The sequence below is a fragment of the Phasianus colchicus genome, chromosome 7 (assembly GCF_987193195.1).
Source record: "Phasianus colchicus chromosome 7, bPhaCol1.hap1.1, whole genome shotgun sequence".
NCBI classification, from domain to species: Eukaryota; Metazoa; Chordata; class Aves; order Galliformes; family Phasianidae; genus Phasianus; species Phasianus colchicus.
This window is the reverse complement of record NC_143442.1, coordinates 23,363,820-23,390,056: the sequence shown is the minus strand read 5'-3', so window position 1 is coordinate 23,390,056 and position 26,237 is coordinate 23,363,820. Positions and strand designations below refer to the sequence as shown.

At 36.2% G+C, this 26,237-nt stretch overlaps 1 protein-coding gene across 11 annotated transcripts in view; it reads left to right on the top strand.

Annotated features, from left to right (window-relative positions):
* Positions 1-26,237, top strand: part of PDE1A (phosphodiesterase 1A) — a 206,735-nt gene that overhangs the window by 85,631 nt on the left and 94,867 nt on the right. Inside the window, exon 1 of one of the 11 annotated variants that reach the window (XM_031601340.2) lies at positions 7,685-7,810. The exons of the other annotated variants lie outside the window; for them this stretch is intronic. Within the exon in view, the coding sequence (XP_031457200.2) occupies positions 7,758-7,810 (53 nt within the window). The 5' untranslated portion in view covers positions 7,685-7,757. Of the gene's footprint in view, positions 1-7,684; positions 7,811-26,237 lie in introns of those variants that run through there. 11 annotated transcript variants of the gene reach the window in all.

Here is a 26,237-nt window from a genome sequence, read left to right as displayed (position 1 = left end):
ATCTTTGTAATAGAAAGATAAGAATGATCAAAATGTTATTATGTTAGAATAATAGATTTCTGAGTCATGCACAAGACTTTTTTGTCTACGACCATGTTACCTATCTGAGGGTAGAACTGAACTCAGAATTTTTTTATCACTATTTGTAAGACTTTAAAATGATGAATGTCAGATTTGAAGACATCTACAAGGAAACCGTTATTTAAAAGCAATTTTTTCAATCAGAAGGCAAAGCTCTGGAATTATTAGTGATGCTACTTCAAAGAACCAGTTTTAAAGAAGATATATTATCCCCAGTAGTGTTTTTGCTGTTGCAACTTCTTTTGTGTCTAGTCTACAGACAATGGCAATGTGACCGAAGAACAAATAGCTGGTAGAAAAGGCACTGCAACAGCTCCCAGATACTGCTAATCCTTGAGGGAAATGCATGTGTTTTTCATGTCTCAAACTGGATGCTAGAAATTTCATAATGGAAAACCAGGAGACATCAACAACTGCACATGGACCAGAGTATTTTAGCCAATAAAAATGAATGAAATTCCAGAAAGCTAAGCAATAGGTGGACTTGGAGACAAAGTCAAAACCTAAAGTGAAATAAAGTCTGATTAATATATCCAAAGAAGAAGTGTCTGAAGAAAAATCTTTTAAAATATTATTTATTTTTCATATACTGTTAATCAGAACAGGCCTACAATTTTTACAGTTGTCTTGCCGTGTCTTCTCAATTATGTATGACTGGTAGTTGTTTAATGTTCGCTTGAAGTTCATACTTTGCCACCACAAAGAAATGTAAAACTGGATTTGAACATGAGTTAAGACAGGAGATTCTTGCCTCTTTATTCTAAAATCTAAGGTGAGATCTTCTTCTGTACATAGACAAAATCAACACATTTAATTCATAACTTTCATAAGTTCTTAAGAACTTTCTTCACCAAAAGATTTCAAGGAGTAAACATCTGTTGCCTATCATGTCTCTTCTGATTCTTTTTAGCACAGGCTCTGGCCTATTAATTGCCCATATATTTCCTGTGGGGAACTGAAGTTTAGCAGATCATTTCTTTTAGTTGCAATCTTGCAGTCATTCTTAATGTATGATACAGTTACTCATGTTTTCCTCTCTGGACTATTTTGGAGATTGTTCTGACCTATTTTTGCTGTCTGTATGGATTGTACTGAATTTATACTGACTTCTTGAAATCAGTATTAAAAAAAAAAACAACTCTATATTTGTTATCCATCTGTATGTTTTATAACTGTTTTACCTCCTGAAAGAATTACACTATGTTAATCGGAAGTTACTCTGTTGTCCAGTATGTGATTGCCATTATATGAATACATTTAGGAAATACGTGGCACATCAATTACAGTGTTTTCCAATAGAAACTCCAATTCTTTCCATGCGGCCAATAATAATATTGCACTGGCTCAAGACCAAGGAATGCCATGTTTTCACTTGTGTATTTCAGTGCTAATTTAGCATCATATATCCCAAAGGAAAATCTTTATTTCCCCTCCTTTCCTCTCTTCTCTTTACCTCTGTTCACTAAAGATGCTGGATATAAAATCATAGTATTAACAGATAGGATAGAACAAAATACAACTGTGATACTGCTCATGGTCTTCAGAAGAGTTATATTGATCTGGAGAATCAATGTCCTTATGAGACATTGCTATTTATATTTTTGGTATTCATTTCCTGATATTGACAAATTCCAATATCTATTTACAGATGGATAAATGTCTATATGTCATGGGTGTATTTACTCGTATATCTATTTGTCTATAGTCAAGTATTTCAGAGTATGTCCCTCAATCTGTATCTGGCATCTGTTCTATATTTTGCAGAGCTGCAGTCTGTACTTCAACAACTACTTCAACTAGTCTCCTTGTTCCAACACCTATTCTGTTGTCTTTTGGTCAGAAAAAACTGATAGATGCTTCTTCATTCATGGTCATGTAGGGGGATTCTAGACACCATCCTTCTCATCCAGAGAAGGGCAACGAAACTGGTGAAGGGTCTGGAGCACAAGTCCTATGAGGAGCGGCTGAGGGAGCTGGGATTGTTTAGTGTGGAGAAGAGGAGGCTCAGGGGAGACCTCAGTGCAGTCTACAACTTCCTGAAGGGAGGTTGTGGTGAAGAGGGGTTTGGCCTCTTCTCCCAGGCAACGAACAGGACCCGGGGAAATGGCTGCAAGTTGTACCAGAAGAGGTTTAGGTTAGGCATGAGGAAAAATTTTTCTCTCAGAGGTCAGGTGCTGGAATGGCCTGCCTGTGGTGGGGTCGCCATCCCTGGCAGTGTTCAAGAGGTGTCTGGATGAGGAGCTACGAGATCTGGTTTAGTAGCTTGTGGTGGCAGTGGTAATGTGAAGATGGTTGGACTAGATGATCTTATAGGTCGTTTCCAACCTTGTGATTCTATGATTCTATGATTCTATGATTGTTGTGCAGGATAATTTGTCATCTTCATTACTTTGAAGGTCATCTGGTTAACACTCCTGCCTCAGTAAAATGATTATTACAAGTTCAAAATATTACAATTTTCAGTGAACCTGTCCTCTAGACTAAACTAGCTGTTTAAGAGTCTGGTCAATGAGGAGAGGGCGAGAAAAATAGCATCAATGGGTGGACACCCTCAAGTGTTAAAGACATGCTGGATGAGTCACTTTATGGAGCTGCTCCTACAGGAGCAGAGAAACTCTTCTGTAGTATTACAGGTGACGACTGACTACGTCCAAAATAGTCTGAAAAAGGAAGTGACTGGTCAGATACTCTGGGGAAGTACAATGCTGGGACTCAGAGGCTTGTAGATGACCCGTCTCCCTTAAAATGACAGATAGTTTTCATGAAAAACATTTGTTTATTAAAGAATGAGGTGCTATAGATTTTTCTGTGCAACAGTGCCCCTGATATTATATGATATGATATGATGTAGAAAAATATAAAAGTAAAAGTGAAGAACTGGGAAGCTTCTTAAACCAAGTTACTGTGCTGTATTCTGAGTAGGAAAGTCTTAGTAGGGAAATTAATCTCCTGTCTGACGGCATTGACGTAAGTCTCTGCTTGGTTTGTGTGTGCATGTAAACAGGGAAAGCAAGAGAGAATAACACAATTTTATAAATATTCTTACTTATAAGGGGTAAAAAGGGAAGCCAGATCTTAAAGACCTGCACAACTGTTTGTACAGAACTTTACTACATGCACTACAGTAGATCCAGTAACGATTGCCAACTTTTCTATCTGCACTCTGAATGAGTCACAGTTATCTCCAGTTCTTTCTAGTTTTTCAAGCATGGAGAAGTCATTAGGTTACCTTCAGTGGATTTTGCTGACGTCAGGGAAAAAAATAAATTGACACACTGTCCTACACACTTATGTATGCAGAACATATAAGATTAATACAAACCTCATAGAGCTGTTAAGTGAAAAAAGCATTCAAGCTGATCTGTGACAGTATGACCTGTGCTGAGTAATATGAGTAGCTATATGCAGAGTGTGAGTAACTATTATTTAGCTACTAAACCGTTATACGACTGCAATTTGAGTAGGTAGTGTTTTAAATGAAGAATAACAGGCTTGTGTTAAAGTTCAGCCTTTGCGTGGCAGGCAATCAGAGCATCTCCTATAGCATTTAACTTGTGTGTGGGGACAGTGCAAGATGTCACATAGCTGGGAATTTTACTGGCTCAGGGGTGCCTGTCTGTGAAATGGAAGCAGGCAAAAGGGGTGCTAAGAGGCACACCCCCTACATTATCACAAACAGCCTATAACAGCTATTCTGCCTTTTTGAATGCCTTGAGAGACCTTGCATTGGTCTTGCAAGTGTGACAATAGTGGCATACTTGGATTTCAAAAATTTCACTTCAGCCTCTACTGTTTCTTATGCATGGTGTTTAAATGCTCAGCCTGTGTGCAGTCTTTAAGGAGTGGATTTAATCCAGTAATAATATAAGTACCTAGATGCTAATCTTGTTAGGAGATACACAGATACACTGATTTCTTACTGTAAAGTTTCCTGTTCATGCTTTACTTAGTGATTTACTTACTTTACAAGTATCTTAAACAACGAACTGCTAAGAGATACTGTACTGAAAAGTAAAATAACAATCTGGGCATAAGCCCCGTTTTAGGTTTTTATATTTCAAATCTCTCCATTTCAAAAACTTGAACACATGTATATAGAAGTATGTTTTTTTTCTTTTTCTTTTCCCTATTCCAATCAGTTCAGAAAATAAACAGACCCATGAAACTTAGCTCTCCATTTGCTGTCGTACTTCTTAAACAACAGGGGAGGGTATCTGACCCCTTGCTTTATTATGGAAGCAGAACAGAGATTATAGCATATAATGAATTAAAGCTTTAAATGTCAAACCTCTTAGTTACTGTCTTAATTGCCAACAGATTTGAAATTACAGTAGGAAAAATAATTACATTTCTAGACTTCTGGCAATGAGCTACAGATCAATGAGAAAAATGTAGCATTAAAACAAGCAGAGTAAAATAGTTTGGCTCACGTGGTGTCTCTTGGCTTAAGAAATAATACTGGATATCAAATAACTGTTGCAACAAATCCCCATGTTGATGAAACCCCATTTTTGTGAGTGATAAAGTGTTATATGCTTTTGGTTGTAAAAGTCTGCTATCACATGAATGTATGCTTGAGAGGTGAAATAAAAATAGCTTGCATTGCTTAGCAAAAACAGCAGTCATCAGTTATGATGGACAAACAATAGCAACAATAATTGGAAAATAAATCGGAAAACCAACAATTCTGGGATTTTCATCCAGTATTGCTAAATTAAATAAGAGACCTCTAGGATATGAGATGAACAGATTTTTACTGTTCTCATTACCACTGAAAGGATTAGTATGAAGCATGAAGTACAATGAATATTATCTGCAGAGGATTTTTTAAAATTGCCATAGAACTTTCAAGCACAATACTTCTTCATTCTAATAAGGATGCCTTTGTTTGGTGTTTCTGGTCCAGATATATCCTATTATAGAATAATATCACTATTGGATGCTCCAATACCATAATCTGCAAAAGTTACATGCTAGTGAATTTTATGCATATGGTTTTTTCCACTGACAAAGTGCAGGAGTAATTTTAGTGGGACTCAGGCTTCAGTCTAGTTAATCTATCATATCTTTCTTAAAATCCTTTCTTTTGAAGAATTTATGTGCATACTCAGTCAACAAGTTGAACTGATTTCTGAATATTGTAATGAAAAAACCAACAGATTCTTATGTTGAACAAAAACTGAGTGGACAAAACCAAGGCTGTTTGGAAGAAAAACAATACAATTAAATCAAAGTTTTGTTGCTATTTTATATTCATATTTTTCTTATATTTGTTAACAACTCTTGAATTCCTTGTAGCTGAAGTAATTGTACTGCTGGAATTCAGCACCCAGCTTGAATGAAGTCCCACAGACAACAACGTTCACTGGACTAGGCCCAGAAAGAAATTACTTTTAAGATGTGTTTGGGGTTTCAGGACTGGCAAAACTACAAGATGAAAGATTGTGTTCAATGGAAAAACATATTTGGGATTGCTTTCACTGAGAACTTGAAGACTTTTTTCCCTGAAAGCCTCAGAAGATATCAAGATCATTATTCTGAATTCCTCTGAATAACAGAAGTACAGCAGCCCTACACACATAATATGAAACAGAATGAAAAGGGATATTTCTTTGTGATTTGCAGCTTTCTCTACAGTCAGTGAGTGAATACTTCAAAAAGCAGCGAATTATTTTGAAAAACTGAAATCCAGAACAGGAAGAATGCATGAAGAAAAATGCGAATCTTGGCAGGCAAGAATAAGTAAGACCATAACTATATGAAATGCTCATAAATATAACAACACTCTGAACACTGCATATTGTTGAAGAAAGATCCTCAGATCTTTTAAGATCCTGGCAAAAGCTAACCTGTGATTTGATCAAGATAGCTGATGTCCTAATGAAGGTATAGCTCTCTCCTCAAAGTAGTAGAAACAAACGATGGGGCAAGATAAAATTGAATCAGCAGCAAATAACTGACTGATGATGATCATGTGACCATTTTTCCTTTAGATAACTGCACTGTGACTGTGTCAAGGCAATTATTTCATACAGTGTGGGGATGGTGAACCAAACTTTGCACTGCCACAATGATCTCTAAGCTGTGTGTTTTAGATCTAGGAAGAGATTATATCTGTTTCAGTAAAATCTGCCAAACTCCTATATTTTCATATATGAAAACACATTATTATGATATTGGTTATCTCTCCACTGTTATGTGCCATTATTTCATGAAAATTTGTGAAATTCATAATAATTTTACTATAACTATATGTGAATTATTCATATAGTTATATACAGCCTAAGACATTTTTTCAGACTTAGTGTGTCTCTCAGGCTTAATTTGATAATGCCAGTGCTGTACACCTGGCTGTGTAAATTTACAGCTCTTCTGCTCTCCCTCTTACAAAGATGCCTGGCCTTGCTGATCCACTTGTCACACCTCAGAAACATCACCTCACACATGCTAAGTGCATTTTGAGAACTGAGCAGGCGGGAGCTGTGCTGCAGGGAAGGTTTGTGTGGCAGGGCCCTTCCTCTTCTGCAGGAGGGCTCTGCAGTTCTATGCAGCCCGGCTGTGCAGCTGCATGCAGACCAGGGCTCGATGCTTGTTTTCTGCTTCTCTGGCCAGGCTTCATGCTTCCTGCTGGGCCCTGTGCCAGCAGTGCTTTGTTACAGAGCCCTGCAGGCCCCCGGGAAATGGTGGCTCAGCTGAGCCACTCATGACCTGTCCATCAAGAGCCACGGTCCTGCTCCTGCCTTACTGTTTTCGTTACAACCTCTGTTTGCTGCAGTTGAATTCTTCCTGATTTATGTCAGCATGATGTCAGAGAAAGCTCTTGACTTTGGATCTCTGTTGAAATCTTATCTTGCAAACAGTAACAGTTTGCTACTGGCCCTATCTGAGCTTGGTCAGCTTTGTTTTCCTCATTCACATAGTGTCGGTTTGTTTTATGTAGTTATGGTTCTACCAGCTGCAAACACCATATTCAGCTTCAGCCAACTCTAGGTTATTAGGTTATGAATGCTAAAAATTATGAGCAGTGCTTTAATTTACATAGTTATATCCACACATCATCCAGAGTGAATAAAAGCCAGATTGTAAAATAATTACAATCTCTTGAAGTGGAGCCAGCCTCACAGACCAGATCCATCCATCTTCATTAATTTGTATACAGTTCTTTTACCAGAACAAACTTTCTGAAGGTACTCGCATGGGAATGCTGAAACAGCTGCACAACTTTTATTTTGAAGAAAAAAAGTTGAGCCTCGGAACAGTGTGTTTTAAAGAGCGAGGGAGAGAGTGACTCTGCATTTAAGACTTTGACCAGCATGTGTAAGAAGTGCTCGCATGGCTGGAATAATCTAACACATTTTTACCTAGGTAGCACTTGGCAAAGCTCCCCTTTTTTTCCTGCACAGTTGAAAGGAATCCAGTACAACTCCGTGCTTTGATCAACTTGCCTCCAGTTCTGCTCAGCCTGCAGGGTTTGCTGGTGCACAGCCGTGCCTGTCTTATGTGGCCTCTATGGCCCTTTTCTGCTCAACTGTCAGAAAGAGGGAGGGAGGCTTCCCCCAGCACCAAAATATCATTCTGTGTGCTCTCTGCAGCACAGTAGCAAAGAACAAGTTTCTTGATTACTCCCTGGTCTTTTTGGAGTTATTTGCTGGAAGAAGTCTTTTTTCCCTCTTTAAATGGATGATTGTGTTACAATCAAGAAAAAGCATCTCCAAAGACCAATCTTTCGGTAAGTGATGCTATTGTTTCTTTCAACTGAAGACATTAAGAACTTTATATCCTATTTGTTAGCTTAAAGTTCTTATACAAACACACAAAAGGAAGAGGAAGAATTGAGTGTTGCGTATTCTGCTAACATATTAGGTGATTTTTGTGCTCAGAATGTAGTTTTTCTGCTTGTACTGAGACTTTTTTTCCTCCTTTTTGTCATCTACGTTTTCTAAAGTTTTATGTGGAATTGCCTTTATTATGAAAGAGGAGCAGCTTAAGCCCCTGAAAACTTTTTGTGTGTGTGCATGTTTTGTTTTGTTTTCCTACAGCTCTGTAGTCCCTCAGAGTATTCTGGAATTATAAAACTGTTTATATGTGGAACATGGGTCTTGGTTGCTTTACTTGATTATGTCTGAATGGCAGAGATTATGTACATGAAATGATGCACCTTTCGGAGTAAAGTGGCTGGCTGTCTGGAAATGCAATTGAGTGATTAAAGTACAACTAATTCACAAGACTCTTCTGATAGGAAAGGTTCAAGTCTAAAGAGCAACAAGTTGAAAGTTTTGTGAGGTGGTTCTTCACTGCTTCTTACATATATTATTTTGATCTGTGAATACGCTTCTGATTATTTTGTTTTTTTAAGTTCAGTAATAAACTTATTTTTACAGATCAGGATTAGATCTAATTTATTTGTATTTTACCACAAAAAACTCTTTTCTTTGCTTTGGCTTGTCCTAGCTTCAGACTTAGTGAGCTTGCATGAGAAGTAGCATTTCTCAAACTACTGCAAATAAGGACTCAGCGGCTGTAAGATTAAGTAAACCTGCAAGAGTTCACACTTCTGTTTATAGCTCTTGACATCTTCAAGAAAACTCCAACTCTTATTGGGTGACATCATTAGAACACTGAAACTACAGTGTTGATATGACAAATAAATACAAGATTATAGATAGCCACTACTGATGTCATACATTATGGGATTACACAGGAAACTCAGACAGGTGGCCGTGCCAGGATTATGTACTGCTGCTGCTACCCGGGGAGAAGTCTTTTGGTGCAATATAGTTATGGTACAGAAAGGGAATTTGGACATTAAAAGGTTGCTATAGGAATTAAGTGACCTAAGCGCTAACCTTAAATTTGAATGTCCTGTTTGGATTTGCTATGCAATTTATATTATAAATTAAATGAAATGTATTTCACTTTGCTTTAATTAAGTGGAGTTACAGAATTATTTTGTAGAAGGGTGCTGTCTCATGATTAAAGAAGTGTTTGGTATTTTCCTGAAATTATGTTATATAAGCTAATAGTTTAGTTCACTATTTTTCTATTTAAATATTGGTAGTCATTTTTGAGGATCTACAGTAAGTATCCAGTAAAGTGTAAAAATAAATAAAAAAATATTTTAAAAGCACAGTCGACACAGTCTTTTGGGACCATTAGAACTGCAGTGGAGAAGTGCCGAATTCTTGAAGCATTCAGAAATCTGCTGTAGAAATCTGCTGTAGCTCATGTAGCACCGAATAGTTTGTGAGAGTTTTCTTAACGAATGTCTCCTTAAGTTGTCTTGTGGGAGTAAGCTTAGCTCAATGAAATACAAGAAGTTTCATCATTTCTTACCCAAATCCATCCCTGCAAACCAGTTCTAAATACAGAACGGCAACTAACTACTGTTGGCATGCTTAATCCAGAGCAAGAAAACCCCTAATATGGAAAGCCCCCTCAGAGCCCATGGCTCTGCAGTGACTCTTCTGGCAAAACATCTCTGTTATAGTACAGTAAATACTTAAGAAATGTTTCCAACATTGAGACCAGCATAATATTTTAGGCAGCTGAAACAGAAAGACAATCTCCGTATGCCATAAAGATGGTATCATGTACAGTAAATACAGATTCCACCATAGCACATTAAACAGCTGATTTTTTTTAACGTGTGTTCCTTATGACTTTGGAAAATATTCTCCACTGAAAAAGTGTTCTTACAGAGGATTTAACTTCAGTCCTTTTAGTCCTGTAATTTTTTTCCCATATAAACCAGATGGTTTTATTGGGCACAAACTTTACACTGAGGTAACTGAATCTGCAGCTTAGATGTATATTTCCCCCAAACAGCGAAGAAAATATTAAATTATCCATATATGTGTGTGTGTCTGTGTAATCTATATATACAGCCAACACTAATTTTAGATACACTCAAAGAAATCAAGTCTTTCTTGGGAGCTTTGTCAGAACTTATTACATTTATATATGAATATCTTCATTAGCATGCTAAGTTTACAGCGGATGTATATTTTTGCTAGAATTGCCTGAAAAATCAGGTTGAATTCTATTGTAAAATATTCCTTCAATGTTACCAATCCTCTATGTAAGAGCAATATTATATTTTCAAATGTGACATCAGTACTAAAAAGGATATTTATCACCAATTTTCTGGGTTTTTTTTGTCAATCCCAAATTCTTGAAGAAGTAATAATATAAAAATATTGTGAAAAAAAGTGTAACTTCTGGTATTTCCACCCTACTTGAGCTTGGAAATATGTAAAAAATCATTCAGAAATATAGCTGTAAGAAAGCTGAGGTTATGAATTGTACTGAACTGATTACTAAAGCACATCAATTTGGATAAAATTTTGTAATTGCACCAGAAACCAACTGCCAAAATCTTAGAGATTCCTGCATCTCTTAATATGAAAAAACCAGCCTGTTATATGTAAAGATATATTTCAACAGAACTTATAGATCGGATATTCACTAGCTATTTAATGCTAACATAAATTACTGAGGGCATTCCATATTTTTATTAAGAACAGCATCTTGAGCATGTTTGCTAAAACTGGTCAAATTAATTCAAACAATAAACAAATCAGGTTTCTGAAGTAACACAGTGGAAGCTTCATTGCTCTGCCATTTAGAATTGGACTGAATAAAACCATATAAAATATGCTTTAGGGAACAAATCCTTTCCTGTCAACTACACAGACTAGATGACGTAATAAACGTTTTAGTTCACAAATTTCTGTGATTTCTATTAACATCTCTACAATCTCTACCATCAATCAGTGCTTATGTGAAGCTAATGTTTTTCTCCACTCCAGCCTGTGGCCAGTCTGCATGCTATGTGTTGTTTTACACCTGTAGCAAGACTATAATAATGAATTTGTCTTTGCTTTGATTTAAGGCTCTTAAAATTTTTTAAATATTAGTGTATTAGCTTCAAAACACCTCTTTTCTGTTCTGCACATTTTCTGTGGTCTCATGTAGTTCTGGATCAACTGTTTTCCTTCATAGTGGTAGGGATAGAAAAATAGGGCTCATGGTATTCTTTCTCCTGCTTTTTAGGAGAGAACAAGGGTGAAAAAGCACTTGTTTTCCAGCTCTTCATTGAACTCTGCTGTCATCTTTTCTGCAGTGTCTGCATCTGAGAAAAGCTCTTTGTACCATTGCTTTTGTTCCGTTACCTTTGTTTTTCATATATACAAATATATTAACTGCTATTAACTAGACTGGATCTCTCTGTAATTTTAACTTCTCCTTTACTAAGAGAGTGACCCAGTCCCATCCTTTGGTGTCTTTCTTCTAGTCCCTTAAATACATGTGGTCAATTCATTATTTTGTTCTATGATAAAATCAGCTCCAAAACCTGGCTAATGATCCTCACTGTAATCCACTGGCAGTCAGATTCCAGCATGATTCTTACCCACTATGGGGCACGTAGGTAAGGCCAAGTGAAAGCTGCATAGTATATTGCATATGCTCACAAAGACCCAGCTTCTATACAATGTTTATTCTGCCATTACTTGTGGAATAAGTAATTCTTATGATTTCATTTACATGCAGTATAATGAAATACAGAAGCAACATGTTCTACAGTTCCTAAATATTATAAATTCTTGGCAGATACTTCTCCTATGGAAAAAAATATACTGACAAATATTTTCTAGAAAAAAAAAAAACCCACCAAAAAACCAAAAAAACACCAGTGTAACGCCCTTTCTTTTTAATCTTTTCTTTCTTTTTTTTTTTTTCTTTTTCTTGGAAGCTCAAAATATTTAGGAGTTTTACCGAGTACAAACAAGCACACCCTCATCTTCTTTGTGTGTTCTAGTTTATTCATTTTATCCCATGGCTTCAATGCAATATGTAATGAGTAGATATATTTGTGTTTTGCATGAGTATAAATGGTGTTAACAGTGTTTTTATTATTATCTATAGAATATGTACAAAATCGGAACATCATATGATAAGGATAGATCTCTGTAAAAATAAAACAGTTGCTGTATGATGGGCAGCTTAGAAAGCAGTACATTTTAAATCTGTATAGAGGCTAAGAAGCTTTTTAAAAAAATACTTTCTCACTTTGTTTCTAGTGATCTTCAATGGGTCCAAATGACTATTATCCTTACTACTTGTATGTAGGGAATAAGCTGATGTATGGGAAAATTTGCCAAGTTTGTGTTGAGTTGTGCTCTACAGTTACTATGAATGTACATTATATATCATTATTGCTAGTGATCACTTAATTGTAAATTAATGTAGCATATTAATTTAATCAGTGATAATTTATTCCTATGGTGTAGGAGGAAAGGTGGGCAGGAAAAGAGAAGCTGCCATCATCCTTTACTTTTTGCTTTAAGGAAGGGCTGGAATGTAAAAGCATAGTTCCACAGGAAAGCTCTGACATCCAAGTTTGTTTCTTGATTTTTCCTTACTCTGATGGCAAAGTTTGTGCAACTTCTGCAAGGCTTGGTACAGTGCACAACCATGGCCTTCTTGTTGCTGATGTTGCTAAAAGTATTTCCTGCCTACATACTTGCTAGTGCCTCTTTGTGCCTGGCTCTAATGGCTTCACTGATGGGTAAATACCCAAACAGATTATATCATTCTGTGTTATACTGTCAACAGTTGTTTTTAAATGGTGGTAGCTTAAGAGACTTAACTTTGAAACTGACGTACAAAAAAAATTGATTTAAAAAGTAATCACAGAAAAACTGGGCTTTGGGAGGAGGATGGAGAAGACAGAAATAACTGCTCTTAACATGATAAGAATTAGTGAAAAAAAAAAATTTGACTGAAACAGTAAATGAAGACAGTTTTGAGGAGTGTCCAGGACATTATAAAGGGTGTAAAAAGTCATAAGATATTCAGGATGATGAATTATATTGTTTCTGAGAGCCTGGCACTTCCACATGATGATGGACAGGAAGATAAAATGTAAAGCAGTACATCAGGAAATTTGAATGGTAGGTGTCATTGAAGAATTAAGAAAGCGGGAGAGAGAATACTAGATTGGGCAGGAGGAAACCTTGGAGAATCCAATTTACAAGGAGATGATACACATTTATTCCCTAAGTACGCTGAATGGAGGAGGAATCAAGTGCAAAAAAATCAAAAGAAATGGAGCAAATGTCTGACATTTGCTTTTGTAGCTTAATGTTGCTCATATACATTTGAACAGCAGTCCTAATGTTTGTATTCAACCTCTTAATCATGCTAGAAGAAGGTAAATAAATACATTTTAGAAATTTCAGCAAGAAAGGCAAATGATTTAAATGAAATTGGTAATGTGCAATAGCAAAACATACTATATGGTATAGACAGCTTGGCTGTCACCAAATTGAGATAGAAAGTAAGAACAACTTTTATCACCATCCCAGTAATGAAAGCATGACTGCTGTTGAAGTGATGACGGGAATCTTGGCTGGTTTAAGAAATGGAGTTGTGAGTGCAATTATTTATTCTGGTACTTTTGACAGCAGGACCAAAAAAAGAAAGCTTTTGATGGATTAGAACAATTACATTTTTTGTATTTTAATATACTAAACTTTCTAACTTGACAATTAATGAGAACACATTTATTTAAGGAAACAACATTCTATTGTTAATTAATTATTTTTAATACACTACATTGTTATCGTGTATTCAGTTTTGTTCTGTCCTGGGTTTCTCACATACCATATGAAAAACAGATTTGCCTATATATTACAAGTTTTTCATTAGAGTTTTCCCTTTACTTTGTTCATACTTAATCAAGAACTGATTTAACAGTAGGTTTGATTGTAGACTTTTAAAGAGGAAAAGTTAAGTGAGAACTGATGTACATTCATTGAATAACATCTTCATCTCTAAAGATTTCTTTTGGTTGGAATTAAAGTGTCATTATCTAGTGCATGGTTTGGGAGAACATTCACGGGAAAGTCAGACTGTGCCTCCACTGAGATCAAAGGGAGTCAATTTTTCAGATAGTAGCAGAACAGAAGCTACAGATCATGAATTGTTAGTTCATTTTCAGAGGAGTTTAGGAGGGAGGAGAGGAACTTGTGTTATCCCGAAGAAATGGAAGTGACGTGCAGTGACTGCATGGATGTCACCTGGCTTTGTGGCAATAATCTTTCAAGCAAATAAAGCAATTAAGGGTATGCAATAGAAAGTTCTAAGGAAGACAGTGATTTTTTTTTTCGTATCTTAAAGAATAGAGAGCACAAAAGGCAGCAAAGTGTCTGAGTTCTGTTGAGATATAAAGTAGAATAGTGGAATTCTTTTTTTTTTTTTTTCTCTAGTGGATACATTTTTCCTTATTTTTGTCTGAATAATCAGAAGTGAAAACGTAATTCTTTCCAGGATGGAATCGATATGTTCTGGAGGCAGATCTAAAGAATTAAACTATAGGTGTAAGTATTTGGTGTCCGAACATTGTGAAAATGTATTGGAAATACATTTCATCAGAGCTAGTAGCTCTGCTACATTTTGTTCTTAACATGTTTGTGACAAGGCCTATGACTGAGGAAGAAACTGTAAATGGCAGTTGATAGACAGGTAAGCACTGACCACAGATTAGCAGATTTACATTTTCAAATCGGTAGGAAGTTGCAGCACAAGGTAAGAATCACTTCTTCACAGAACTTGCCACCTCTGCTATGGTGGTAGTCCATTACTTCTACTCCTCCTTTGCACGATCCTTTTCTGGAAAGTCACAGACTGAAAACTGCATGATATACTGTAAGAATGCTCATTCCTGCTTTCCTGTGACACTTGTCGCTACGCTCACCACAGACTAAATGCTTGCTGTGTTGTCTCAATCTAGCACACTTCATATCTGTGTAAGAAAGTAGATGAATGAAAACTGGAGGTCGTTCAGTGTAGCACCTTTACCAAGCAAATGTCATGAGTCAGCAGAGGTAGCGTGGTCCCTCCCACACTTTTTAATAATAGGCAGGTTGTAACTGTGGCAAGTCAGAGTTTTGTTTCTGTTGCGGACAGACGGCTGCATTAGAGCAGTTTGGCAGCTGGCTGAGCTCAGGGACCAGGATGGAGGTGGGCTTCGTCTCTGTGTCTGGGATGGAAACTTGCTGTAGGGAGAGAGGCAGCCAGCTCCTGCTAGAAGCTGCAGCAAAGAAGGGAAATGGATTTTCTTTATACAAGTTTTAAACAGCTGCATCTTTCAAATCAGACTTCACAGCTTCCAGCGTAATCCTGGCTAAATCATTGGAATCTTGTGCTCATCAGTTTTAAATATATGGATTTCCAAGCTTCGTATATGCACTTGATTCACTGCAGAGCTAACCTGCATACGATGAGGCTGGTCACAGTTTTTAGATATTCATTAGCATTTGTTCATTAATCTGCATGTAAATTCTTAAATTAAATAGCAGAATGAGAACTGTCTGAGTCTGGAAGATACCACATTTTAAATAATTTATTTTTTTGCTTGTTGTAGACTTAATATTTCCATGTACTCTGTGCTTAGAATACATTGACATGACCTTAAGGCTCTATCAGATAATGTCATTGAAAGTTGATTTCCAAAGCAGTACAGAATAGTAAAGAGCAAGCCAGTACTCTGCTTCTTACTGAACATTAGGGGAATCTTGATTTCTGAAATATTTAATTCTCTATTAAATCAGCTCACAATTACAAGCATTCATTTTAGTTCCTTAATATTTCTCCTTTTATGTACATGAGAAGGCAGATAATAGAAAAAATGACGCAAGCTGCCTACCCACCTAAGTATGATTACTATGTTGATTTACTTTTTAAATGCACGTGAAGGTGAAAAGAGAATTTGTTAAGGCATTTAGAAGACTTTATATTTTAAGTATTTGAAACTTTTTGAAAATGACAACAGTGCCTACGAGGCAATGATGACAAAGTCAAATTAGCAAAGCCGAAAGGAAGACTGGGAAATGGTTTGCATAAAGCTTTGGAGCTGTTATCCCAAAATGTTAGCAGAATTCTGCTCTCAAGTATGATTTTAAAATTGTTTTACAAATATGAGTTTTGATGACCATGATAGACAATTGCATAGACTGCACTGTCATACAAAGGTGGTTTTCTGAGTTAAGCTGATAGTGTACAATATGGACTTACTGCTGTGTTCTTTGTTAAGAGAACACAGACATTAAAACTAGACATCATTTACGATTCGAAGGACAGTGGCTTTAGTGGTGGAAGTACATGGAGTAGTTGAATAGAAGTATGTGGAATTGAGAATGGGAGGGTGATGAGAAACTGTAGAAAAGATTTGAAGCAAAAAAAAACCTGCAAAACTGAACAAACAAAAAAAAAATGAAGACAAAAAAATTGGATAATGAAGAAGTTAAGGCAAAATTAAAAGATGAAGAGAATGAGTAATACAAAATATAATGAGTAGTGTGGAAGTGTAAAGATAAGCAGGTGGTGAGCTGACAGAGAAGTTAATGAGAATATGGTCATTTGAAGTTTTACATGCTTACTCATCCCCAGCATACTAAAACACAAATTGTGCTAATTACTCCATGTTATTGGTAAGTACACTACACACAGTGACACTGGTGAGATATATTAAATGTTTAATGTCATCTTGATGGTTTGTTTGGGATACTGCTGGTATACTGTTTTGTACTACTTCCAGACAAATTTTTATGAAGGTTAATGATGAATTCAGGAGATATTACAAGATTAGCAATTGAGTCATTTTCCAATTGGCATGAGTGAGCTTTATTATATTTCTCATTATTTTTTTTTAAAGTGCCTGATTCTTTAAAGTACTTCAAGGAAATAGGGATCTGAAAAATCCCGCAAGAAGCAGATCCTGTGTTTCTGTTGTTATTGTTTTTAAAAATTTACAGAAATTAAGAAATTTCCTGATGATTAGGAACGTTGACACATTGCTTTCCTCCAGGCCTGCAACTAGTGTTTGAAACATTTCCTGACATAGAGAAATTAAGTCAACTTCTGTCCTGCCATTCTGATTGTCAGACCTCTAAACTCTTCAGTCTATATTCAGACCTTAAATGCTGTTCCAGTCACATCAAGGTGGTCATTACACACTTTATGGGTAAACGTTTCTAATTTTACAGGAAATTACTTTGGTCTCCTGATAGCAGCAACTGAGGAAAGTTTTGTGCTGAGCTGATTTATCTTAAATTATTAAATTACCTTACTTTAGAAAATCCATTTTTCAGCATCAGAATAATAGGTCTTGTTAACCTCTCATTTGAAAATTAATGATGTGTTTTCTTGCAGCTTTGGATATACACAATCTGGAACATTTGTATTATGCAAACCAAATAAAATGCATTGGTGTAAAACTAATGCATAGTAGTAACCTACTCTGTTGATAATGAATGGTTACAAGGAATTGTTTAAACACTTCTGTGAACCAGAATTAATAGCTTCCTTAGTGCTGGAGAAAAGATTACAAAGTTGTAATAACATGGTTCATAAAAATTAAAATAAATAAACACAATACTTGAATAACTGGAGTGGAGTTTCTAAATAATTTACCTATTTCTTTTTTGTTGTTGTTTTGAACAGCAAAAAAAAAAAAAAAAGAGTTCCCATAAAAATGCACACCAATTTTTAAACAATATTCAGCAATATTGATCTAGCCAGAATGATTGCCCCTTCAGGGCCCCACTTAAAATGTACTGTTATGTTACCAGGACTCCCCATTTACATTCCATCTTCCTGGAATGTAAAAAAACACCTTTAATGACTATATTACCTTATTTAAGGGCAGACTGCATAAAGTTTTTCCAAAGAATCCAGAATTCAGAGTTTCTTAGCCCATGCTGATCTCTTTCTACCAACTGCTTCCAGAATCAGACGTATCTCTCTTGAATGTTCTTTCAATGTTTGTGCACCAGAGTGAGATCTGCAGCAGAAGTCTGTCCAAAGATATCAAATAGATATCTTTGTTCTATAATAGATATCTAGCTTCTTTCAGTCCTTCATATATGGAAGAATATTTTGTCGTCAACTTCTTATTAGGAACTTTTTTCCATGTTTATCTCTTTGGCTTTCAGTCATCTCTTTGTTTGAAAATACCAGTTCTGTTCTTCAGTATTTCCCTTCAGGTGATATTTCCTGAATTTCTGGGTTTTGTATTTCCCATTTCAGTCTGTGTTTTGTCTATGGCTTTCTTCAGAGTACAATTCCTCCAAATGGATAGATTACTCCAGAAACAATTTATTTAGTCTGAGTATGTCTCAAAATGGAAGCCACTCTCTCTTGTATCACCTGGACTTCCTTTTTTATGTTATCATCCCTTCTAACTCATGCTATCATTCCCAAGATAGTTACTATTCCATTTTCTGCATTACTGCTGTCTCATCAGTTGTATCCATCTCCTTTCTACAGCATTTTTCAATTTTATCTACTAAATGATATCTTGTGTGATGAGAATTTCTCCAAATGAAATTTTTATCTAACCTCCTACGTACTTGCAATTTCACCCATTCTGGTCATGTTCAAAAGCTCTTATCACTGAGCTTTATTTCTTTGTCCAAGAGAATATGCAATAGATCTGAGCTTATAATCTGTTTTATAATACCCACTTGAAATGTGCTGTTTCTGTCGCAGTGAACACTTGCTAAGTATTTTTCAACAAGACACATCCCATTCATACAATATTTCTTTTTTCCCTTCCTTTCTCTTTCTTCTTCCAGAAATGTTTTTTAGGCAAATTTACTGGCACTTTACTATCAAAGCAAATTTTTATTATTGTGCATAAAACTGAAATAATGGCCCACCCTTTCCTCTTCTTCTGAAAGTATCTTTGCTTCTGGGAAGCCCACAATGCTCTTGTTTCATTATCTCTGTGTGCTTTTCACAATTTCTATTCTTTGTCTTGGAAATTTTCTGTAAATTCTCTTCATTATTTGTTCCATACAGTAGTCATTTAATAAAGCTACTTTTTAGAAAAGTCCCTATGTTAATTTTTTATATTTGTCTCTTTTGGGTCTTCAGCTTCAGCTTCAGCTGGAAGTAAGAGTTAAAACTCTTGCTATATCACCTATTGCCTTGCTGCTCTCAGGACTGTGTCTGGCAGTGCCATCAGTGAATATGGATGATGAGCAGCAGCAAGCAGAGAACTGATCATGTGCTTTACATTAGTTTTTGAACACCAGGTTTTGAACAGTATCTGTCAGTGATTCCTCTCAACAGAAGAATGAGGCACAAATTCTTGTCTGACCGGTGGGAAATCACTCCTCTTAAGAGCAGATTTAGGATCTTGATGGACAGAGGACTTGCACTGAAGATAGAAATAGCACTGTGATTAGGCTTTGGCCTGTCTTACGTAACTGCACTCTTCCCTAACTTTATTTCCTCAGTCTTGGATGTGACTGTGCTCATCTTGTTGATGAAGTCCTTTGTTCAAGAAAATTGCACACTCAAAACATGCCCTCCAGCAGCTTTTTTGAAATGCGGAAGGACTTCTTAGGCATACCTCCCAGAGCAAATGGTACTTCTGCCCAGTTTTTCTTTTTTCTTGCTAGGAACACTCGGTTACTAGGACCAGGGCAGATGTTCCAGTCTCAAGATTGTTTAGTGGGCCAAGACTTACCAGATGCTTTCCACGTGCTCTAATTTTTCCCTTCAGTAGTATCTGAAATAGCAAGGGAAAGGTTTACTTCTGTGACTGTGGACAATAGGTGAACTTAGCAGGTAAACACAGTTTGTCTCCCAGCATCCAGACATCAAGACTATAGTAACACCTTACCATACCTTATACTGCAAAATACAAACTAGTACATGCTAATTCTAGCCTACCAGGTGGAAAAACTAGATCAGGACTGCAGTGCTGAGTATTAGCAAAAAGAGAAAACCAGGACAGTAGTAAAAAAAACCTGAGAAGACTATGTGGTTGTTTTCAGCTGTTAGGTGCCATCTCCTAAAGGTAGCATCTTAGCATCAGCTTCTCCTTTGTTGTAGTACAGTCTAAGAAATTAAATAATTACTAAGAGAGGCTGAAATTTGTCTGTGCAACTTGGCAATGAAAGAAATACTTACATGGGCTGAAAAGCCATGAGTTACCACCTTTTATTTAAAGATGTAATATAATTCCAAATAAACTGAGCATTGGCTAACTCACCAAATACAAATTTGTATCTGTTTTGCTAGTAAATAAACTGTGAACTAATTCAGGGATAAAGCAAAATGAATCTACCATGTTGAAATCTTTCTAGAGAAGTGTTCAACTTTGTTTTATGAAATTAAGTACAATCAAAAACAGTTAGCAAACAACATGGATTACATGCATTACAATTTCCTCATGTTTAAGTGGCTCAAGATACAAACGACCAGTGTTCTACAAGTGTTCACTTACAGTATCAGTTTTCTTTCTCATACGATAAACTCTTCTGATTTTGTATAATGAATATTCACAAAATAAATTGTGTCTGGATAAATTGTATTGCTTTCATCACTGTCCCAAATGTTGTATGGATCCTCAAGAGATTCACTAACGTGGTACTTCTTAAGCTGCAGCACAGATGATTGAAACTTCCATGCAAAGCACCCTTCTGAGGCTGCCAGGATGTGTTTATAGAATCTTACAGACTGCTTTGGTAAAAGGGATTGATTTCATTATATCCATATATTTTCTTGACTATCCTTTGATAGTATTTCTTTATGAAGTAAAGATGTGATCCTGGAAATAATTGTGCCCATGGGTAGTCATTGTGAGAGGTCTAATGAAATCAATGAGACTGCACATACAAAAATACTGTACTTGACAAGGCAAACAGTCCACCCAACACTGATTTGGATTTAACATAGCATTATTTTTAATTCAGCTCTTCTACTAATTAAAAGTAAAACATTAAGACTTCTGCTGCTTGTGAAGTAACGGTCAAAATGCATTTACATTTAAAGGATTGTATTTCAAAAATTTAGAGATTTTAGCGATTTAGAGATTAAAGTGTAAGAATTATATCAGAACCATTTTAATATAGTAATTTGCAGCTGAACAAAGCAGATAAATGACAGTTAGGAATGACTTAATGATGATACGTTCTTTTTTTTTTTTTTTTAAATTATTTCTAGCTAAGCACTGGTCCTGTTTGAATTTATACATTAATGGAATTTGAAACTGAGAAGTAATTACTCTATTGCCTCCATGCTAAATAGTGTTCATAATGTACTGAAAACAAATCTCTGCTTCAAATCTAGTAGCATTTATTAAGTAAATCAGATATTTTAGGAAAACATGAGTAAAATAATTGATGCTTGTTAATTATCTTAATGCTTGTAGCTTTCATTGTTGATATCTTATTTTCTTTAGGATATCTGTTATTTTCTCTAATTTAAACTTCACTTGATCCAATTCTGTAAACTAGATAGATTTAAGTACCTCTTTTTTTTTTTTTTTTTTTTTTTTTTTTTTTGTCCCTTTTTTAGTTGTAAACTCTGTCCTAGGAACTCTAAACTCTGACACTATTTTTATTTATATAGAAAGAAGTTTTACTGTAAGGTATTCATTCCTTTATCTTCATAGCTTTTCTCTCTAGTTTTATATCCAGTTTTCAAAATCATCCTTGTAATGTGAACATGTGATTGTACTGCAGTATTCCAGTACTGATCTCACCAGTACCAAATGCAGAGGTATATAACTTCTACATCTACTTAGGATTCCTTGTTATGCACCTCAATCTGGAATTTACTGTTTTTCAATATAATACTTGCAGTGGAAATGCTAAGTCAGGGCTTGAAACAGTGAATGAGCACCTAGTAGGAACCCAGGGAGCTCAGGTGTGTGCAGTGAATGACTGGATCCAGGATCAACCCCTTCCCAGACCTCATTTAAGGGTTGGTAGTGGAGGTAAGGGTATCTCACTTGATATTCCCGTGTGCCTGAAGTGTTCTGAAGGTAAATAGCTTCTTCCCTTTATTTTTGTGCCCACAGCTGTTGCATTTGAGCAAGTCCTCACTTGCTGTAGCCTAGGACCTTGCTGTTATTACTGTGTTTTCCATTGTGTTACAATTCTCAACTCATGTTTAACTGTTTATCTCTTATGATGCACATGTATCTATATCTGTTTATTTAGGAGCTCAGCAAAAAAGATGAGATCTATGAGGTTTTTCTTTCACACAAAATGAAACCAATGTTTAGTTCAAAATAATGTATCTGGCCTAAAACACACTATCGGTGGAACAGAAAGTATTTTAGGCTCGGCTTCTTAGTCTATTCCTTTTATATATTATTGCTTTATGTTGAATATCCACTAGGATAGAAACAAATTCCAATTTCATGTCTCTCAAGCTAGTATCTCTACTTAGTGACATAACTGTTTACAAACTTACTTCAGCAACTACATTAGTACTCAGCAACAGACTATTCAGAGTAGCTGGAGATACACTTTATGGTTCTCTTATGTCATGACAACTAGGGTATTTGCAAAAGATATCAGAGGCCCCTTCATAAATCATCTGGGAGGGTGCTTGAACAGTTGCAAGTCATCCTGATCAGGTGTGGATTAAACTACATTTGCCTTCATTGCTATATCTTTTATCCATTCAGTTATATCAGTCTTTTTTTGATTTTAATAAATGAATTCACAATTAAAATTATTAATTGAAAACAAATACATGCTCATCGATGAATAATTCCAATTCATCTTATGTAACTTGTCTAGCCTTTTAACAGCATGTGCCAGCCAACAAAGACTTCTTATACACTGTTACTGGACTTCCCTATTTAATTTCAGTGCCTACTATGGCAGCCTCCAAAAGATCTGGATTTTATTGCAGTAGTGTAACATGTTCAAAAGAATTGTTCTTTTTCCTCATCAGATTTTCAGGACAACAGACTTTCTGCTCCAAACCACATGGATCCCATCTCTCTGTAGTTCCCCACAGCAGACATTCTTAATTTCCTCCTTACAAGAATCTTTCTGCCTAGGACTCAGCTTCTCAAGTGATATTTCTTTTTTAGTCACCATGGGATATCTCAAAACTCCATAAGGATTCACCACAAAGACCATGAAAGATATATTTATTCCTCCTATTGCTCAGTCTGTTACTGATCTAGTTCCCTTGGAAGAGAATTTTCAGGAGGAGGAACAGCAGATGCCAGTATATTTGTCATCAGCAGCTCAGCCAGCCATCCTTTAATCATGCTCTTTTATCTGAAATGATTACAAATCCTTCAAAGATCTTATGAGGAAAAATTGCTTGACGTGTATGTGGAACCAATCCGGGAAAATCCTTACAGTGTTCAATGTGTTGCACACAGCTGTGCCTAGATGGATGGTTTTACCCATCAGTGAAGAACTTTGGATGTGGCCAGATTCTTTTGGCAGGCAACAGATTCTTTACCACCAGTCCTCATGAGAACAGATTGCCATTAGTTTGTGCCTTTGCATGGGCAATTCTTTACTTTTCCTCTGCTGGATTTTCTAATGATAGAAGCAGAAAGCAAAGCATCTGATTAACAGTAGCTTTAATCTCTTCCATATGTAAAGTTGAAGTGTAATTTTTCTACATACTAAAGCACAGAATTTCTGAACCCCCTTTACAGACCGATTTCATTAGGACTGGAGGGAATTTTCAGTCTTTTATTTATGGTGCTGAATGTGTAAACATAATACTTCTGAAATCAATTTGCTGATTCAATATTTCCTCAAGTCTATTGCAACAAGTATCAGGCATCCATTAGTATTGAGAGTTCTTTGAGAACTACTGTTTTTACTGGGGAGAAAAAAAATATAACATTTTATAATTTACCTTAAAGACTTCTTTATAATGATATCAGAAGTCAGACTTCCACCATCAAGAGGTGATTGGCAAGGTGTTATCAGAAATATTCTAGTTAGGCTCAAAGTCTCTCTTTGTGTGACAGATCCTTCAGTCCTCTAATCATCTCTGTGTCCTGTTACTGAACTCACTGCAGTATTACGTCCATGCCTCTGTGTACTGGGGAGTCTACAGCTGACAGACCTCTCCTGGTATGTCTCATCATAGCTGAGTAGAGAGGAAGGATCCCTCCAACCTGCTGGCATTGATTCTACTGCATTATCAAAGGCTGTTGGCTTTTGTGTGGGAACTGCTGAGTCACGGCTGGAACCTCTGATTGATCACCTGTGGTGAGCAATGAGTCAGCCATGGAGCACAGGTGAAGGCAATTCAGCTGTGTTGCCAGAAGGGGTGGAGCCCAGCTGCACCTCTCCTAGACCCATTTAAGAGCTGACTACCAGTGGGGAAGGATCTCTTCTGGAGATCCACTCCACTGGAGTTTTATAAGTGAGCCCAGGGTACGGGTAAGCGTTCTATCTATTCTCTTTGTATTGTTATAATCTGCTTTGCCTAACTCTCTTGTTTATTTCATAACTATAACATCTTAATATTTATTGATTATACAGCCTTCTTTACCACAAGGGCACATCACTATATGTTGTTCGTCTTGTCCACGTGAATTCCAAATTTCTTTCAAACTGCTTTCTAGACAGTTTGTACCAGCCTGTACTGGTGAATGGGAATACTCATATTTGCATTTTTCCATACAAACTTTGTGAGATTCATGTTTGCTCATTTTTTCCAGACTGTCAGATTCCCACTGAATGTGGTATAACTGTCTGGCTTACCAGCTATTCCTGGTTTTGTATTGTTTGCAAACCTGCTGAAGATGTTGTCATTGTCCAGGTCATGAATGAAGATGTTGAATGTGTTGGTCTGGGTATTTCTGTAAAGAAGGCCTTCATTCCTGCAGTCTCTGAGTGCAGGGATCTCTGTAGCAAGGAAAACAAAACAGTATTTTTAACTTAATTAAATACTAATCTTTTGGTGATCAGGTTCTCTGAATCACAGAAACCTGGGAACTGGATATCCCCAGAAGGAAAGAGACTTGCTAGGTAACCTAGACAAACCACTACTTTGGGTGCAGTGTTCTGTGAAGTAACCTAAGTCATTTAAGTAGTAGTTCATATGGAAAACTATCCTGTGGCTTAATAAAGTACAGTGAAATGCTAAGTAGCTAGCTTGTACATCAGTAGGATGAGACTGCTCCATTATGTTAGTTACCACATATTAACTATACTGATGTGATGGATGCATAGTAAGTGATTCTGGCAACGTGATAAACAGCTGTTATTAGGGCTGCTATGTGCATAACAATTTTATGAAAATCCAGAGTGCTCAAATACTACCAAAACTGGATTTTGCCAGACATTATATAAAAAAAATACCATATATGCAACATTGGATCTAAACTGGAACATACTTAGCTTAACACATCTTTTTCCAAAAGTACAAATCTTACTTTCTGGTAAGTAACATCTCTCTCTTTAGCCCCAAATCTCCATCTCACAGTATAGAATCATAGAATGACTTGGTTTGGAAGGGACCCCAAGGATCGTCAAGTTCCAACCTCCCCACCCGTGAGGAGAGGAAAAATATAACATTTCATAGTATATACAGGATCATCAACCTCCACTAGACTGGGTTGCCTAGGACCCCATTCAACCTGGCCTTGAACACCTCCAGGGATGGGGCATCCACAACCCTCTGGTTCCAGCACCTCACCACTCTCTCTGTAAAGCACTTCCCCCGATATCTAATCTAAACCTGCCCTTAAAACCATTTCCCTTTGCCCTATCACAGTATGAAATAAGTTGTTGCAACTTCACAAACCTAAATAGTTTTCTGTACCTCTAGATAGGTAAAATCCATCTGCATGCTGTCAAATCTTGGAATGAGTGCTTTGTGGGATTTTTGGTTACTTATTTTAATTTGTTCAATGTTAATGATGTAAGTTAAGGTTAGAAAAAGTTGTGATTGTCTTTATTTTCTATAATATGATCATTAAACTTGACTACTGTTGTGCAGTTTTGGCTACAAGCTATCTTATAGCAGAGGTTGCCTAAAAGGGATGTCTGTTCTATGTGATTTAAAACTTGTCAATAAAGTTTTGGTATTTAAGGCTTCCAGCTAAATATGTTCATAATTTAAGCAGAAATCTACAAAATTATATCTTATTATATTTAAATTTTATAGGAATATAATATTTAAAATCAAATAGAAATAAAGAATTGTTTTTTAGAGTAAAAAAAGGTGCAAATTAGCAAGACAAAAAAATTTAAAATTATTTTTAGAAATCAATGAATCAGGCTTAGAAACGTGCATTTCATTTTGCATAAAATGCACTTACTAATTTTTAGCTCTGTGTGCTTTGAGAATATTTGTCTTAT